General features: G+C 42.1%; 1 protein-coding gene across 1 annotated transcript in view; it reads right to left on the reverse strand.

Annotated features, from left to right (window-relative positions):
- LOC308520003 (mitogen-activated protein kinase-binding protein 1) overlaps positions 1–16,213 on the reverse strand; it is a gene marked incomplete at both ends in the record, with an annotated part of 51,129 nt that extends 34,916 nt beyond the window's left edge. Inside the window, one exon of the mRNA XM_081092424.1 lies at positions 16,097–16,213. Within this exon, the coding sequence (XP_080948550.1) occupies positions 16,097–16,213 (117 nt within the window). The remainder of the gene's footprint in view (positions 1–16,096) is intronic.
- Positions 16,214–20,376: the final 4,163 nt, after the last annotated feature.

Here is a 20,376-nt window from a genome sequence, read left to right on the forward strand (position 1 = left end):
TCACAGCTGAGCCTCATCAGGGCACCTCCAAACTACAAAAAAGGAAGGGGAATCTGCAGTTCTCTTCATAGCTCCTGCTGTGTAACCTCAGGCAGAGGCTAAATTAGCACCTCCTTAGATCCAAGAGCCACTGTTCCCAGTGGTCAGAGGGGGGGCCATCCAGATCACAACTCCTCAGATCCATAAGGGACACACTCAGGGGGCAGACTCAGTGAGCACCAAAGCCCCACTGAAGCAAGTCTTGCCCCAGAAGGGTGTCTCCAGCACAGAAGTTCTCCCACTGCAGACACAGCTGATTCTCACTGCCAATTGGCCTGGAGGTCAATTCCTCCCAGTGATCCTGCAACAACCAAGGCATAGCTACAACAAGACTGTGCACAAAGCCCACAAGGGGGTGCACCAAGAGTGTCCACCTCAGGTAACTGGGGAGGCTGAGCTACTGGGCCCTACAGGACACCTAGCACACAAAGCCACTCTATCAACACAGGGAAGCAGCCAAAATGCGGAGACAAAGAAACAGGTCACAAATGGCAGAAATGGAGGAAAGCAAACGACTGGATATAGAGTTCAAGGCCACGTTTATAAGGTTTTTCAAGAATTTTATGGAAACCGCCGATAAATTTAATGAGTCCCTCAATAAGTATAGTGAGACCATGGAGGACATGAAAAAGGACCAACTAGAAATTAAGCATACACTGACTGAAATAAAGAATAATCTACAGAGATCCAACAGCAGACAAGAGGATCCCAAGAATCAAGTCAAAGATTTTAAATACAAAGAAACAAGAAATACCCAACTGAAAAAGAAAAAAGAAAAGAGATTCCAAAAATATGAAGATAGTGTAAGGAGCCTCTGGGACAACTTCAAGCGTACCAACATCAGAATTATAGGGGTACCAGAAGAAGAGAGAGGGCAAGATATTGAAAACCTATTTGAAGAAATAATGACAGAAAACTTCCCCTACCTGGTGAAAGAAATAGACTTACAAGTCCAGGAAGCGCAGAGAACCCCAAACAAAAGGAATCCAAAGAGGACCACACCAAGACACATCATAATTAAAATGCCAAGAGCAAAAGACAAAGAGAGAATCTTAAAAGCAGCAAGAGAAAGACAGTCAGTTACCTACAAGGGAGTACCCATACGACTGTCAGCTGATTTCTCAACAGAAACCATGCAGGCCAGAAGAGAGTGGCAAGAAATATTCAAAGTGATGAATAGCAAGAACCTACAACCAAGATTACTTTATCCAGCAAAGCTATCATTCAGAATAGAAGGTCAGATAAAGAGCTTCACGGATAAGAAAAAGCTAAAGGAGTTCATCTCCACCAAACCAGCATTATATGAAATGCTGAAAGGTATTCTTTAAGAAGAGGAAGAAGAAAGGAACTCTTACCATTTGCCACAGCATGGATGGAACTGGAGAGCGGATAAATACCACATGATCTCACTCATTTGTGGAATATAATGAACAACATAAACTGATGAACAAGGACTGATCCAGAGACGGAGAGGCATTGATTGGACTGTCGGGCTTTGGAGGGAGGGGAGGGGAGGGTGGGGGTAAGGGGGAAAGATCAACCAAAGGACTTACATGCAGGCATATAGGCCTAACCAATGGAGACGGACAACGGGGGGGTGGGTGAGGGCATGAGCGGGGGGGGGGGGGGGGTAGAGGGTAACGTGGGGACAAGGACACATAGGTAATATCTTAATCAATAAAAATATATTTTAAAAAATAAATAATAACCCTAAGTATACTAAAAAAAAAAAAAAAAATCAATGGAAAAAATATCCTCAGATAAGGATTAACAACAACAACAAAAGGAATAAGTCCAAAAGATTAGGGATTTTTTATATATAAAAGCGACTAACGATTGTTTAAAAAGAACTTTATTTGTTCTTTATAATCGGAAATGAATATAGTTATGAGTAGTTATTCTGAATGTTGGAATTATGAGTGACTTTTCTTCTTTATGTTTATATTAGTTATGTAAAAAATCTTTTTAGAAAGCACATGTACTTCAGAAAGTATCAAAAAATATTTTATTTACCAAAGCTAACCAAGGACATATTTTGGAAGATAGTAGAAATAAATTATCTTAAATTTGATAAGTTAATGATGAATTTGTGAGAAAATATTTTATTTACTATTAGTAGCCAAAAAGTTTATTATACTAGATATATTTTTCAATAACATTTGTGCATAACTGCTTTAATAAAATGAATGTGCAGATTTCAAATTTTAAATATTTTATTATTTTTAAAATATGTTTTTATTGATTTCAGAGAGGAAGGGAGAGGGAAAGGAGGATACAAACATCAGTGATGAGAGAGAATCTCATAACCGGAGCACGTACACTGACTGGGAATCGAACAGTGACCTCCTGATTCATAGGTCGACACTCAACAACTGAGCCACACTGGCCAGGCAAAATTTAAATATTTTAGATTTAAATATGAAATACACAAGTTCAAATCGGAGACTTTTACCTTTATTTATTTTCTACTTAGAAAAATATACAGACACGTAAAAAATTCCAACATTACAGATAGTGAATATACAATCATAATCTACTATCCCTCCCTGAGGTAATTAATATTAACAACAGTTTGGTACATATCTATAGCCTCATTTTTTTCTATGCATATACTAACATGTATGTTTTAACAAAAATATACATAATCACTAGCATATAAAACTTGTAAGTTTGCTTTTTGTCACTTAATATGCTTTATATATGCTTTAATATCAGTACATATAGATCGACTTCTTTCTTTTCAGCAAGCACAGAGCACTTCATTTTATGGATGTACACCAATCCCCTACTGATGGCTACTTGAATTACTTCAAATATTTCACTACTGTGAATAACACACACAATATATATTATATACACTTTTGTGTAGTGTGAATGCTTGCAGAGAATAAGATCCCAGAATTATAACTGGTAGATCAAAAGATATAAATATATAAATTTTTCTGCTAATGGTTATTACCAAATTGTCCTCTAAGAAGGTTGTATCAATGTATGCTTTCACCAATAGTGTAAAGGTATGAGTGCACTTGTTTCCCCAAATCTTCACATATATTTTAAGCAAAAATTATTCAAATAGAATATTTCACTTTCATTACAACATTAGAAACTGAAAACAATGGGTTATAAAATTAACATGTTTTCGCACTACCTTTAAATTCTTGGTCTGAAAGGAAACTATAGGACTAATTCACATTCTACATTATTTCTCAATAGAAATAAATTAGCCCCAAAAGAAAAGTTAGATCTATTTCTAGAGAAGCTACTGCTGTTGAAAAGCATGCTTATCGCTCCAGTGATTCCGATAGTTAGTATCAAAAGGAATATTTGCTAAGCCTTCCTTTTGGTTAGTAGTATTGTTGATACAAACTAAAATACTGGCAAGGAAAAGGTACTGAAGATAGGTCACAATAGAAAGTTGCACGGGGAGGATGATTAAATGTTGGAACAGAAGAGGCTGCACCTGTATAAGAGGACTTCTCACTAATTGAAACTTGAAGGATTAAAATTTTGTCAAGAAATAACCGGGTATTCAAGAAATCTATGGACCCTGATAATATTAGCAGCCCCATAATAGCTGTAAACTTATTTAGACCTTACAATGTACTTTCACATTCATTAAATCTCATGTAATCCTCAAACAGCTCTGGGAAAAAGCCAACAGTATTCCAATTTTACAAATGGAGAGAAGCCAGCTACCTCAGAAGCGAGCAAGTTTTCTCACCACCCCCCACTACACACACACACACACACACACACACACACACACACCCGCTACTCAAAGTATGGCCCAGGGAAGAGCAGCACGAGGATCACTTGAGGGTGGACCTGAATCTGAATCTCTAAGACCACTGCCTCTCACCTCCACCCACCGATCTATCTGTACACTACTAGTAACTATCAGAAGCCCTGTTCACCAGCCAGTTCTGGATTTGCTAGGAGGGAAAGTCTGTGACAGCTGCTCTGGGGGCCTCACAAGAGAGACCAAAGCAGCCCGGGGAAGCCAGGCCATCATAAGAGGAAAGGACATGTTTAGAAAACTCAGCAGCAGGTAATAATGTCATATGAAAATAACAATGGTGTGCAAAGATACTGAACTTTCCCAACAGAAGCTAACCAGCGAGTGTCAAGGTGATGAAATGGAGGCAGGCCTGTAGGCTGCCTGTTGCATGTTTAGTCCCAATAAGCAGCTGCTTGCTTTTCTCCAAGGCAGTAGCCCAGAGGTGGCAAGGGTCAAGGTTTCTGACCATGCTCTGAGCTCCTCCCTCATGATCACAAACTGTCCCTGGGCTGCCCCTCTACTCAATCCACCGGGCTTGGGGCTTCCTGTCCTCAGTACTAACTGGGCAGCAGCAGGAAAGTATGCATTAAGATCCTATGCTTTTGCACTCATCGTCTTATCATTGTTGCCTATTTGAGAAAATAGATCAAAATAAAGATATCCCACACTTTTCAAAAGTTCATGTTACACCACTTCACTTTTACATTAGTACATGTTTTCGCTAACTGGAAGAAATCCTAAGAGGATTTTCGCTTTTACAGGCAAAAAGTGAAAATAGCATTCAGTGTTTGTCTTGCAGTGAGCTATTAAAAAGGCAGCGTGCACCCCAAGTAGGGAGAGTGGCACTGCTTTTACTATATATTAGTGTTATTTTGGGTTTTATGTATTATTTGGTATGATTCAGTAGGTTATTCTGGGGGTCTGAGAACACCCCAAAATTTTTCCATATAAATTAACAGTAACTTTTTCTTTGCTTTAAACCATTCCGGCTTACAGAAGATTTCATAGGAACAAACTCTACTTTCAGATGGTGGAGGGAACCCATGATATGAATCTGAAATCAGGTGAGGAGGCAAGGAACTTAGCAACCCTGGAGCCCACCCAGACAAATGGTGAGTTGAACAAATCACCTCATTTTTGTTCATTTTCACTGAACCCCCGTTTTTTTCCACAGAAAACAGGCATTTTAACTCAGACTCTCCACAGCTTCAAAGACAAGGTCTGTTGTGGACAGGGACAGCTACAGAGATAAAAAGGTAAAGCACAGAGGTAGAAAGGAAGAGATTTGGGGTAGGTAGCACTAGCAAGCAGCAGGAGTGTGAGCTACTCAATCAACTGTCAACTAAGAGCAAACCAGTTTAGTTTCATGATAGCCACACACAAAACAACCAAGGCATCTGTTGGTCTCCACTTCACTCCCCCACCTCACTCCAACCTCCAGAGAGAAGCACCAACTGCTTGCGGTATATGGTCATCTGGAACCATGCAGCTGTAATCTATCAACCTGACATTCATATACCCATAGAACCACAAGTTGTACAGTTCCTAAGAGTACCATAGGAAGAGAAGTAGGGATACCAGCTCAGAAAATCTGGAGCTGGGGGTGGGAAGAGGAGCAAGGACGTAGAGGGACAAGTGTTACTGAATGAGGGCTCTAAAATAAGTCAGTGAAATTCATTAAGCTACCTCTTGCGGGGAATGTTGGGAGAAAAGTACATTATTTCAGGTTCTGCCATTTTCCAAGCTGAATGCAGGATGTGACTCTTGGCTATAGTAATACTGGGCATACTTTTTTTTTTTTTTAATTCTTTATTAGTTAAGGTATTACAAATGTGTCCTCATCTCCCCCATTAACCCCCATCCTCCCCCACCCCCCAACTCATGCTCTCATCCCCCCCGTTGTCCATGTCCATTGGTTTGGCTTATATACATGTATACAAGTCCTTCGGTTGATCTCTTCCCCTTACCCCCGCCCTCCCCTACTTTCCCTCTGGGGATTAATAGTCTGATCGCGGTTTCTCAGTCTTTGGATCTGTCCCTTTTCATCAGTCTATGTTGTTCTCTATAATCCACAAATGAGTGAGATCATGTGGTATTTATCTTTCTCTGACTGGCTTATTTCACTTAGCATAATGCTCTCCAGTTCCATCCATGCTGTTGCAAAAGGCAAAAGTTCCTTCTTTTTTACTGCAGCATAGTATTGGGCATACTTCTATGCTCAGTGTGATGGTTTGCACATGAAGACTCCCTGGAAGGAAAGCCGGATAAAAATTAAGTGTAGGCTTTAGAGTTAAGATAGCCGAGGTTTGACTCCCAGTCAAGTCCCTACTGGCTATGTAAAACCACCAGCTACTCACCTAACCTCTCTTAGCATCAGTTTCCTGATCTATAGAATGGGAATAGTAATATTTATAGTAGGGTGGTATAAACTTGAGTGAGATATGTAAAATGTATAGCACAGTACATAGCAAAAGCTCAATAGATGTAGTCATTGTTAACACTATAAATATTATTTCTAGTATTATGATTGGGAAAGTAAGATAAGGACAGAAAACACTAAAAACAAAGGTTAGAAAGGGGTGGTTCCAGTAAGCATACTACCTGAAAATGTTGAATGACATAAATCTATAATGGATGGGAAAGAAAAAACATGAAAAGTTCAAAACCACACAGCAAAGGAAACCATCAACAAAACGAAAAGACAGCCTACTGAATGGAAGAAGGTATTTGCCAATGATATATCAATAAGGGGTTAATATCTGAAATTTATAAAGAACTCATACAACTGACCTGGCCAGTGTGACTCAATTGGTTAGAGCACTGTCCTGTACACCGAAGGGTTTCAGGTTTGATTCCCGGTTGCCTGCATTGTGGGTTCCATCCTGGCCCCAGTCAGGGTGTGTGCCAGGGACAACCAACTGATTTGTCTCTCTTACATCTTTTTCTTTTTCTTTCTCTTTCTCTTTCCCTTTCTCTCTCTCTCTCTCTCTCTCTCCCCCCTCCTCCATCCCTCCCTCTATCTCCCTCTCTCCCTCTCTTTTTCCTTCCATCCCTTCCACTCTTTCTAAAAATCAACAGAAAAAATATACTTTGGTGAGGATTAACAAAAAAAGTTTTTTTAATAATAAAATAAAAATATAAAACGGCAGAGGACCTGAATAGACACTTCTCCAGAGAGGACATACAGATAGTCAATAGACATATGAAAATATGTTCAACATCACTAATCATCAATGGTTACCATCAATAAATCAATGGTTATCATCAATAAATCAATGGTTATCACCAATAAGTCAAAAAACAAGTGTTGGCAAGGATGTGAAGAAAAGAGAACCCTGTGCACTGTTGGTGGGGATGCAGATTGGTGCAGTCACTGTGGAAAACAGTATGGAGGTTCCTCAAAAAATTAAAAAATGGGACTGCCTTATGACTCAGTGATTCCACTTCTGGTTATATATCTAAAGATATCCAAAACACTAATTTAAAAGATATGTGCACACCTATATTCACTGCAGCATTATTTACAATAGCCAAGATATGAAAGCAACCTATAGATGAGTGGATAAAAAGCTGTGGCACATATATTCAATGAAATATTATTTGGCCATAAAAAAAAATGAAATCTTACTACATGAGACAGCATGATGGACCTAGAGCCGTGGTCGGCAAACTGCGGCTTGCGAGCCACATGCGGCTCTTTGGCCCCTTGAGTGTGGCTCTTCCTAAGCCTTAAGGAGTACCCTAATTAATAACAATGTACCTATCTATATAGTTTAAGTTTAAAAAATTTGGCTCTCGCCGAAACCAGTTTGGCTCAGTAGATAGAGCGTCGGCCTGTGGACTGAAAGGTCCCAGGTTTGATTCAGGTCGAGGGCATGTACCTTGGTTGTGGGCACATCCCCAGTGGGAGATGTGCAGGAGGCTCTCTCATTGATGTTTCTAACTCTCTATCTCTCTCCCTTCCTCTCTGTAAAAAATCAATAAAATATATTAAAAAAAAAAATTTGGCTCTCAAAAGAAATTTCAATCGTTGTATTGTTGATATTTGGCTCTGTTGACTAATGAGTTTGCCGACCACTGACCTAGAGCAATACATTGTAAAGTATATGACTCTAACTACTATGCTGTATACCTGAAACTAATACAAAATAATATTGAACATAAACTGTAATTGAAAAATAAAATTTGAATAAAAATAAAAGTACAAGAATAGAATCAAGTCCTTGGGTGTTTTAATCTTTAAAAATAAAATCACCTTAATTACATAAGACAAAAACTTCATCTCCATCCTCACCCACTTTGACCATACCATTAGCATCACATCTTCAGAAACTACCAAAGTCTTAGCAGTGTTCTATTTCTATCAAACTATACTACAAGGTTATAGTAACTTAAACAGCATGGTACTGGCATAAAAGCAGACATATGAGTCAATGGACCAGAATAGAGTCCAGGAAAAAACCCACACCTATATGGTCAATTAATCTATGACAAAGGAGGCAAGATATATATATATATACAATGGGGTGAAGACAGTCTCTTCAATAAATGGTGGTAAGAAAACCAGACAGATACATTCAAAATATGAAACTAGACCACTTTCTTATAGCACACAGAAGAATAAACTCAAAAAGGATTAAAGACTTAAATATAAGACCTGAAACCATAAAACTCCTAGAAGAAAACATAGGCAATAAACTCTTTGGCATTGCTCTTAGTAATATCTTTTTTAATATGTTTCCTCCGGCAAGGGACACAAAAGAAAAAATAAATAAATGGGACAACATCATACTGAAGAGCTTTTGTACAGTGAAGGAAACCATCAACAAAACAAAAAGACAACCTACTGAATGGAAGAAGTTATGCACCAATGACACCTCCAATAAAGGGTTAATATCCAAAATATATAAGGAACTCATACAGCTTAACCCTCCAAAAAAACAAATCTCCAATTTAAAAAATGGGCAGAGGACCCAAATAGACATTTCTCCCAAAAGGACATACAGATGACCAAAAGACATATGAAAAGATGCTCAACATCACTAATCATCAGAGAAATACAAATTAAAACCTCAATGTGATTATCACCTCACATCTGTCAGAATGACTATCATCAATAAATCAACAAACAACAAGTGTTGGCAAGAATGTGAAGAAAAAGGAACTCTTGAACACTGTTGGTGGGATCATAAACTGGAGCAGCCACGATGGAAAGCAGTATGGAAGTTCCTCAAAAAATAAAAATAGGACTATCATATGACCAAGCAATTCCACTTTTGGGTAATTATCTAAAGAAATCCAAAATACTAATTCAAAAAGATATATGCAGCCCTATGTTCACTGCAGCACTATTTATAACAAGCAAGCTATGGAAGTAAGCTAAGTGTCCACTGATAGATGGCTGGATAAAGAAGATGTGGTACAGAAGGGTTGGAGGATTGAGCAAAGAAAAAAAAGAGAGAAAGAACTCATGGACACAGACAACAGGAGTGGCAGAAGGGGGTTGGTAGGTAGAGGAGGAAGAGGGTATAAGGAGGATAAATGGTGATGGAAAAAAAGAAAAGAAAGGAAGCCCGGCGCACGGCTCAGTGGTTGAGCGTTAACCTATGGACCAGGAGGTCATGGTTCGATTCCCAGTCAGGGCACATACCCAGGTTGCTGGCTGGATCCCCAATGTGGGGCAAGGCAGCCCATCAATGATTCTCTCTCATCATTGATGTTTCTATCTCTCTCTCCCTCTCCCTTCCTCTCTGAAATCAATACAAATATTTTTTTTAAAAAAGAAAAAAAAGATGTCATACATGGAACAGAATGTTACTCATCTACAAAAAAAATATGGAATCTCCCATTTGCAACAACATGGATGGATCTAGAGGGTATTTTGCTAACTGAAATAAGTCAATCAGAGAAAAACAAATACATATGATTTCACTTATATGTGAAATCTAAAAACCAAAATAAATGAACAAACAAAACAGAAACAAATTCATAGATAAAAAGAACAAATGATTACTTCTGGATGAGAGGGGTGTAAGGGGGATGGGTGAAGAAGGGGAAAGGTTTAAGATGTACAAATTGCTAGTTATAAAAACCTAGCATAAAAATGTAAAGTACAGCAGACTGGTGCAGCCACTGTGGAAAACAGTATGGAGTTTCCTCAAAAAGTTAAAAATGGAACTCCCATTTGACCCAGTAATCCCATTTCTAGGAATATATCCCAAGAAACAAAACACCAATCAGAAAGGATATATGCACTCCTATGGTCACAGCAGCACAATTTACAATAGCTAAGGCTTGGAAACAGCCTAAGTGCCCATCAGCAGATGAGTGGATTAGAAAACTGTGGTACATCTACACAATGGAATACTATGCTGCTATAAAAAAGAAGGAATTTTTAATTTATTTTTTATTGCTTAAAGTATTACAAAGGGTATTACATATGTGTAAAAAAGAAGGAATTCTTACTATTTGCAGCAGCATGGATGGCACTGGAGACCATTATGCTAAGCGAAATAAGCCAGTCAGAGAAAGATAAATATCACATGGTCTCACTCATATGTGGGATATATAATGAACAACAAAACTGATGAACAAAAATAGATCCAGAGACAAGATAACACTGAACAGACCGTCCAACCTCAGAGAGAAGGCAGGGCAGGGGGGAGGTTAGAGAACAACCAAAGGACTTGTATGCATGCATATTAGCATAATCAATGGAACAGACACTGGGGCTGTGGGAGCTTGCCTTCCGGGGTGGGAGTGGCTGGGGGAGTTCCATGGGGGAGAAAAAGGAGACATGTAATATTTTAAACAATAAAAAAAAGAGTAAAGTACAACATAGGAAATATAGTCAATAATATTGTAATAACTATTTATGGTGTCATGGGTACTAGACTTATCAGAGTAATCACTTCGTAAGTGATATAAAAGTCTAATAACTATTTGTGCACCTGAAACCAATATAATATTTTGTCAATGATAACTGGAAATTTTTTTTTTAAATGTTTAAACTACTCAAGGAGAAGAATAAAACTGGGCTAGTTTTACATATTCTCAAGAAGCCTCAATGTGGACTTAAGTATGAAGCCAAGAGATATCAGAGCCCCAGCAGGAGGCTTCTGGTGTAACAGTACATGTACAACTATCAAACTCTACCCACAGAGAGAGATAGGAACATCAATGATGAGAGTTTATTCACAGCTCTGATTCCATATAGCTAGGATGGGACCCAGGAATGTGTATTTTTTAAATGTTGCATAGGTATTCCGATGTCTCACTGCCCTCCTGACCCTTTCCCCAAGTGAGAACCATCAAGCTAGAGCCAATGATCCATAAATGTTTTGTCCTGGTCGGTGTGGTTCAGTTGGTTAGAGCATCATCACCCTGTGCACCAAAGGGTCACAGGTTCAATTCCCAGTCAGGGCATGTAAGGCAGGCAACAAATCAATGTTTCTCTCTCACATTGATGTGTCTGTCTGTCTCTCTCTCTCTCTCTCTCTCTCTCTCTCTCTCTCTCTCTCTCTCTTTCCTTCTCCCTCTTCCCCTCCCCTTCTTCCTTTATCTCTAGAATGGATGAAAAACATATCCTTGGGTGAGGATTTCATTTAAACATTAATTAAAAATAAATGTTTCTCTACTGCCAAATAGATGGATTAAAGAATCTCAATACTAATACCTGGGCTCAAACACTGAGCAAAAATTGAAATTAGATTTACTGCCAATTTTCTCCTCCTCCATGAAAGTCACCTACACAAACTCTCACAGAGACACATGTTAAAAGGCTCAAAGTACCACCATATAATTAGATAGGAAAAATTGGACAAGAAAATGAGAGAGAAAAAAGGTACGTGTGTGTGTGTGTGGGGGGGGGGGGGGGATATGAGAATTAATTAGACTCAGATTCATAAAAACTGATAACCAAAAGCAAGCTGCAAGTTGCCTTGCCCATTGTTTCCAGAAGGGATGATATATAACCCAGACTGGATTAATGGCTATTAAGGAGGAGGAGAATTTCAAAACCTCCTTCACTTACTTTTTCAAAATCTAACAACCCTCCAGCATAGGCAATGCTTTTGTATCCCTAACTTAAATCTTGCCTGTTTGGCTTCAGTCCATTTCTATCCTTTGTTAAAAGAGAAAAACAACCCAGCTCCCTTCACATAAAAATCTTTCAGAAACTTAAAAAAAGAGAGGGAGGGCTAGCTATCAAGAGCACACACATTTACTTCTTAAGGAAAATATAGCCTTAAGCCCTAACCAGTTTGGCTCAGTGGATAGAGCGTCAGCCTGCGGACTGAAAGGTCCCAGGTTCGATCCCGGTCAAGGGCATTAAATATATATATATATATATATATATATATATATATATATATATATATATATATAAAATCTCAACTGAGATATCTCCTCAACTGAGGGGAGAAGTAGAATGGATAATTAATTGTACAGGGCTCGAAGTTGAAGGATGTTTACAACTGGTAACTTTACACTTCATCAAGACCCAGCAGAAAAAGCATAAAACCTCAAATTACTTCCAATCCTATTATACTGCAGAGAATTACCTTCCTTGGAGAAGTGTTTTAAAATCCCAGCTCTCATCTGCTCTCTCTCTAATAATTTAAATACTCATCTCTACAGATCTCACTTCAGCTTTTAGCCGTATTTTAAACATCTTTTAAAAATAGGTCTCTCCTTAATTAAAAAGCCTTTCATGAGGACCACTTTCTGCATATATGTAGTTCCCTGTCTCTTTCACGCCCTCCACACCTACCTAGGCTGCATCTCTATTTCTTTTTCAACATTTTGATTTCTCTTCTAAAGAGGTCACACAACTCCTCCTGATCATTTCCTATTCTTTTAGAATTCCAAATTTATCCCTACCATATTTGACATCTTTAAATTTTCCTCATCCATTTAGTATTTACTGCATATCTTACACAGTACAGTGTGATATAAAGGAAATAAAGAACATTACACCTGACCTTTGGAAATGAAGACATACATAAAAGAATAATTGGTTCCAAGGTAGTGGGGGGGAGAACCCATCAGAAAAGGCCTTATGGCTCCAGTAAATACAGAATTGGACCTAAAAAATAAGTGGAGAGTTTAGTGAAAAGGCTACTTTATCAGGGGCCTTCAAACTACAGACCGCGGCCACATGCAAATACAAATATTGTATTTGTTCCCGTTTAGTTTTTTTACTTCAAAATAAGATATGTGCAGTGTGCATAGGAATTTGTTCATAGTTTTTTTTTAAACTATAGTCCGGCCCTCCAACGGTCTGAGGGACAGTGAACTGGGCCCCTGTTTAAAAAGTTTGAGGACCCCTGCTTTAGATAGAAGGAACAATATGATTCAAAGCTGCAGGCCATCTGAGGTAAGAGCTACATAAAGGCCCTCTGTCACTTCCTTCTTTGCTCCCCGCCCCCCAAAAGGCGTATGACCTGGCCTTCAAATTTTATTTCAGAGTCTGTTGTCCATGAATCACAAGCTCTCTGAATGTTACTGTGTTTACCCACAGCCACTACACATTAGAGCAGCTAACAAAGCTTCATACGCCAAATCTTATGTGGGTTACCACAAGGCAGGCTTTTAGAGTCATCTTTGGTAGAGTCTTTAATAAGGAGTGTGAGGAGTCAGATACCGTGGAGTCCTAAGCCCACAAAGACAGTTACTACTTTTGGATAAGTACTCAAGATATGCGCAAGTACTCTTGCTCTGTCAGACCACTGAAAGCTTTCAACGTCAGCTAAGTATTTCCTTTTTCCACAGCTCTGGAACAAACAGAGTCTGAAGCACTGCCATGGCCATGTGGCTCAGCTGGCTGGAGCATCGTCCGTACACTAAAATGTTGCAGGTTTGATTCCTGGTCAGGGCACATACCTAGGTTGCAGGTTCATTCCCCAGGTTGGGGTACATACAAGAGGCAACTAATCAATGTTTCTCTCCCCCCCCCCTTCCTCTCTCTCTAAAAATCAATAAAAACATATCTGCAGGTGAGGATTAAAAAAAAGAAAGTCTGAAGTACTGAATTCCTATTTGAAACACGGATTTTTTTCACTGTTTTCCTGGAGAGCTTCTCTTCTCCTCTTGCCTCAGGACTCACAGTTCAAGCATCCCTTCCTCTGTGAAGTCTTTCCTAATTCCCCTTAGGTTCCCGCCCCTATGCCGCCATTACCACCTTTTGCATACTCCTAGGGCACCACTTACCACACCATGTTGTAATTATTTGTCTACAAGTCTGACAAGCCACAAGCTCTTTGATGGCAAAGAATGTTTTACTCATCACTGATTCCACACATAATAGGTACAATAAATATTTGTTGAATGCATTAATAATGAACAACATGGGAAGTTTTAAAGAATGATGATCATATCTTCTGGATCGCAGACAAAAATTACAGTAAGTATTAACACTGAAGACTAAATTTCCATCATACATTTATACTACCTAAACCATTCTCGGTCAGAAAAAGAGGACAAAGATATGAGAAAATTGCTCTACTAGTGCTGGTCATTGCCAAGTTACCAATCAAGGATACAAGTGTTTGTAGCACTAAGAATGACCCAACACAAAAAATGAGTGAACAGAATCAACTGAAGAAAGTTTCTAAGTTTCTGGCCCATTCTGCATCTGGAGAATATGAACAACAATTAATAGAGTCCTTGGAAAAGTCACTATCTTCACTGCCAAGGAACCTTGTAGCCAATTTCGATTTAGCTTTTTAAAATATATATATATATATCTTTTTTTATTTTTATTTTTTATTGACTTCAGAGAGGCAGGGAGAGGGAGAGAGAGATAGGAACATCAATGATGAGAGAGAATCATTGATCGGCTGCCTTCTGCAAGCCCTCTCCTGGGGATCGAGCCTCCAACCTGGGTATGTGCCCTGACTGGGAATCAAACATGAACTCCTGGTTCATGAGTCAATGCTCAACCACTGAGTCACACTGGCCAGGCCCAATTTTTATTTAATATGACCTCTGAGAAATATACAGAAAAGCTGTTCACCTTCTGACTAAATTCAAGTAAGCTTCTGCTAAGGGACAGCTTTCTGAGCTAAGTCCTCCCAGAACCCTATTAGCACTCTCAATCATTTCTCATTGGCTTTACTAATCTCTGAAGAGATACAAGGCAGTAAAACACTGTGGTCTCAAATGCCTCTCCCTGTAGCAATCCTGTACCACACAAGGCTACTACTCTGTTTAAACAATGCTAATATACATAGGTCTAATCTAATCCTGTGGGAACAAAGCCCTAGAATCCCTCAGGGATTCAATAAATGTAGCCAACTTTTGTATTTTCAAAGTTGTGGGCCTCACCACAGTTGAAGAAAACATAAAGGCCAACACCCAGACAACTGAGTGGATGCAAAGGGACTGGCCTCTGAGGCACTGGGCGGCAGCAGGGTGGCATGTGGCTCTTGGCATATAGTGAATGAAATAGCAACGCTCAAGAGTTAAACCAGGAGAACTGTTTTGCTGTTATCATTCCTAAGAAGTCAAGAAGCTCCGGTTAAATTAATTTAGATTTCTTGAAGAGACAAATAAATATATTTTGACCCCAGGGAAGAGCATTTGCCAAGCCAATTCCTCAGACTAGGTGTTCTAGCATGTTTCTTTCCTTTTTTATTTTAATTGGTTTTAGAGAGGAAGGGAGAGGGATCGAGAGAGAGAAACATCGATGAGAGAGGAACACTGTCCATTGGCTGCCTCCTGCATGCCCCCTACTGGCGGGCAAGCCCTCAACCCGGCATGTGCCCCGAACAGAATCAAACTGGTGTGACCTTTTGGCTCCGGGATGGACACTCCACTGCTGAGCTACACCAGCCGGGCGGTTCTAGCATATTTCTTTATGCTACTACTGTCTTACATAACCCAGCTATGGCACTAACACTTGCAGCTACATTTAGTCACAGCTTAGCCCTTCCCAGATGGGATCCCACTGCTCTCTTCCAAGAAGGGAAACGGCGTCACAGCACATCACCTGGCTTCCCCGAGCACAGACGTCGTTTGTAGTGAATTGAATCCAGGTTGCCTTCCTCCCAATCCTTTTTCCATGAACGCATCTCAGCACGCCCACCCCTGCTGCTATTTCTCCTTTAACCTAAAACTAAACCATTGCTTTCCGGAGGGCAGAGACGGGCACACTCGATCCTTGGGAGCCACAGGACCGTCTAGTTCTCCTCTTTCCCCAGAAAGAGTTACGGTGAGAGAGGAACACGGAGCCAAGGAGGGGAGGGCCGGGGAAAGGCGGCTCCCGGGACGAGGACTCACCTTGGAGCCGAGGTCCTCTCGCCGGCTGCCTGCCTTGCTCCGGCGCAGTTTGATGGATGGGGATCGCAGCAGGTTCTTGAGCCGGCTGGTAATGGTCGACCCCTCCACGGCCATCATGGTGCGGAGTCCCTGGACAGTTCCTGGCACACTCCGGGACCTGCCTCAACAGCAGCGCTGCCTGTCCACTCCGCAGGGTCTCCCCGTCCGCGTTCTCGCTGGCCTGAGACGGCGGGAGGCCACCTTACCGGCTGCCCGGCAGCGTCCGCCGCGCTCACCTCCGGGCAGCGCTCTTCACCCACATTCCCGCCTGCACACCCGGCGCGGTTCCCTAGGCCCGTGCCTGCCGGGGGCGTTGGAACGGGAGGAGGGACGGGCCCCCGCAGGGTGTACCTGCTAGCCGGCCTGGTCCCCGTTAATGCCCAACTGTCCCCATGGCAATTGCAGCGTTCACGGCAGGACGCCGCCGCCGCGGCCACCGGATCCCTCGGGGGCCTGGGGACCTGCGCCAGCGGCCGCAGGGCACTCGGCACCGCGGGGCTCGCTGTGGCCCGGCCACCGCTCTGCCCCTGGAGCCTCCCGCCCCCACCCGACCCTCGGGAGCCCTCCACTGGGGCCCTGGACCTTCCTCTTTCCCCTCCCTTAGCAGCCCCGGCTACTCGCCAGCGCCCCCGCTCGGACCCAGCCTCACCAGCCCCGGGGCCCGGGGCCCGCCACGCTCACAGCGCCCTCAGGCATCGCGCTCGGCGATTTCAGCTCCGCGGCCGCAGCGGCGGCAGCAGCTATGGCGGCACAAGCGGCTCAAAACGCGAAGTAGCGCCGAGGCCCAGCTCCCGCCGAGGCAGGCGGAGCGGAGGCGAGAGGGTGCGGTCTGCAGCCGAGGGCGTTCCTGGAGCGAACGAATAAGGTGTGTGGGGCGGAGCCCGTGGGCGGGCGAGGAGGCCGGGACCTGCGACTCGAGAATCGCGATCCCGCACGTCGTCGTGGCGGGTATTCCTCCCGGAGAAAGGTCGGCACAGCTCGGCTTCGGCTTCGGACTGGAAAGAGCCAGGCCTTTTATGGTGTGAGGAGGCCTGGTTCCCCGGGAAAGTGCACTCCCCAGAGCCCCAAGACGACAACTACGCCCCAGCGGTGCCAAGGTTGGCATCTGATAGGCCCGAGGGACCGGAACCGAACCGAGCTCCTCGCTCAGAATTACAGAACTGCGACACAGCCAGAGGCTCTGCTCCGCATCGACCCCAAGCGCTGGGACTCCGAGCGGTTACAATAGTTGTTCGCCGCCACCCGGCGCGTTGACCTACGTGGAGATGACTCTGGAGCAGCGGTCGTCAACCGGTGGTCCGCGGAACACCGGGGATCCGTGAGGTCCGAAAGTTTGGCGACCGCTGCTAAAGTTTTCGATTGCTAAGAAGTGTTACTAACTGGGCAATCTAATTGGCCATGTTGGGAGAAAGGGGAGGAAGAGGATTGCCTTGGATAGAGCGTTAGGCATGTGGGGGAGGAAAAAGGAAAGTATATATCCCTATGAGATACTTGTTTCAAGGTTTCTTGAACCTTCCATGTCCCATCGCGCTCTCACCCCGCGTTAACCAGGACTTTGTTGCTCCAGTGCTTTTCCTTATTCCTATCAAAATCCACTCGTAAAACTTTCCCATTATTGTACTACTTTGGTGAGGTCACTGTCAAGCTTGCTGACTAGTTGTAGTAGAGTTTTGGCTTTTGCTCATGGGAGTTGAGGGCGTGCACAGAAATAAAATAACTTTACAGTATTCCACAGATGTCTCTGCATTGAGTTTATTTTCTAGGAGTTTTTCTGCCTCGTTACTACTTCAAGAAATTGCCTTATGAAAAGGTAAGCCCAAGCCAGAGAAATAGTACGAAGCATTTGTCTCAACCTATCCAGATCCTTGGAACACTTGGACACGTAAGAGTGAAGAACCCCTAAACCCTTTATATGCAAGGCACTGTAGGACAGCTGAGGGTGGGTCTTGTACAGCCAAGTGGCAAAATAGGTATGTCCTTGTGTGCACTCTACATTATAACATCAAGGCTGTTAGGTATGTACTTGGGTGTACTCTAACCATGCATTAAAAACAAGATCTGTAAAGCTCACAGATCAAGAAGTGGCCTCCTAGAAGACAAATTAGCAATAGCTGCCAGAGGCATGAGACTTCCCTTTCCTTTCGACCATGCACTGCAGGTGTAATGAAATTGTTGGTCCATTTGACTTCTTCCTGTCATTTTACAGGGTAGGAGCCAATATAACACTAATAAATGGTGCCACCTGGTGTCCTTACTTGTGTGCTGCATTCCCAACAACGGCCATAGAAGTGGTCCCTATTTCTCTCCAGATCACTTTTTTGCCCACTAGTGGTTTTCTCACTCATGGCCAAGTAAAATGGGTTTACAGTGTATCATTGGTCATTCCCTGTCCAGTGCTACACTGGTTTATCTCCGTAGAGAAAATGTTTCCCAAATTACTCTCATCTGAAGCTGAAGTTACAGAGACAAATTCAAGCTCTGCTTTTCAATGTCTAAGATTATCAAGCTGAAAAGCAACTTAATGTAAGTTCAGATACTTCTAGTCTAGAGCCAAAACCACATTTATCTTTCATTCTTCACAATTTAGTCAAACCTTTATTGTCTAGGTACGTACCAGGCAGCCTTTGATGTGCCAGTATGTGAATAGGGCTGTTCTCAAGCTTCATGAATTCCTCAGAAAATAATAGTCCCAGGCCCAGTGGAATAGAAGCCTTATTCCTTTTTTCTCCAAGTTAAATACTTGCCACCCCACCCTTCACAATGCAGTTGACTATCCACACACTATTTCACTTTTTATTCTGCTTGTGTATGTCCTAAACATGTATATGGTTGTCACTCTTAAAAAGGTGCCTAAGAAAGATGTATACACTTGTCTGTTTTGCACTATGCTCATTAGACCAGATTTTAAAAATTCAGCCTAGATTTAACATGCCAATAGGTGCACTTATAAGATCATTGAAAACTAACAAGCTACAGTAACTTGCTCACCAATTCAAATATTTATTTAGCACCTTTATATGCAAGGCACTGTAGGACAGCTGAGACCAATGCTTGCAGTTGGAAACAAGATGAATCTCAAAACAGTGCTTCCAAGACTGCATTCCTACTTAAACTCTAAGAGCAGTTTACTAAAGCAAATTTAGTAGAGCTTAGATTTGTCTCAGAACTAGATTTGTCTCAGAATTCCCAAGTCAACCCAGTTTTTAACCATCTCATCATATTCCACACACACTTGCATCACTATTACTCAACATTTACATCTTTTGTAGTTCAAATTTAATATACAATTATACCTCAATTCAAGTTACATAGATATATCAAAATTCTAATTTCAAAAATGCATTTTTGACCAATCATTTTGTTTCCAAATGGCAGTGAGGCCATGTACCTCATCTTTAATTTTCTCTGCATCCAGCCATTCATGTTCATGTAAAATTTTATTGGACACTAGAGGCCTGGTGCACAAAACTCGTGCACGGATAGGGTCTCTAGGCCTGGCCGGCAATCAGGGCCAATTTGGGGTCTTCCAGCTGCCAGCAGGGGCCTTCCTTCATTCTGCGCCACCCCTGGTGGTCAGCACAGACATAGCGAGTGATCAAACTCCCAGTCTCCCAGAACTCCCCAGGGGGCACTTTGCATTATATAGAGAGAGACTAGAGGCCCAGTGCACAAATTCATGCACCAGTGGGGTCCCTCGGCCTGGCCTGCGGGATCATGCCAAAACCTGCTCTCCGACATTCCCTGAGGGGTCCCGGATTGCGAGAGGGCACAGGCCAGGCCGTGACCCCATAGGTGCACGATTTGGGCCGGGGAGGGCCATGAGAGGTTGGCCAGCCAGGAAGGGACCGCAGGAGGGCTCCCGGGTGTGTCCGGCCCATCTCGCTAAGTCCTGATCAGCTGGACCCCAGCAGCAAGCTAACCTAAGTCAGAGCATCTGCCCCCTGATGGTCAGTGCACGTCATAACAACTGGTCGGCCAGTCAACTGTCTGCCCCCTGGTGGTCAGTGCATGTCATAGAAAGTGGTTGAGCGGCCTTAGCATATCGTTAGCATATTACGCTTTGATTGGTTGAACAGCATATTAGGCTTTTATTATATAGGGTAATACATTAAATATTGATGCTCTTACAAGTACTTGCTTCAAAATCAGCAATTTTGTGCAAGAAATGTATTCTGATTCTTGGTTATCATTCTCTATAAAAAGTACCTGAAAATGTGCCTACTCTGTGCATTGCTTTTTTT

The sequence above is a fragment of the Myotis nattereri genome (assembly GCF_964212035.1).
Source record: "Myotis nattereri genome assembly, chromosome: 1".
NCBI classification, from domain to species: Eukaryota; Metazoa; Chordata; class Mammalia; order Chiroptera; family Vespertilionidae; genus Myotis; species Myotis nattereri.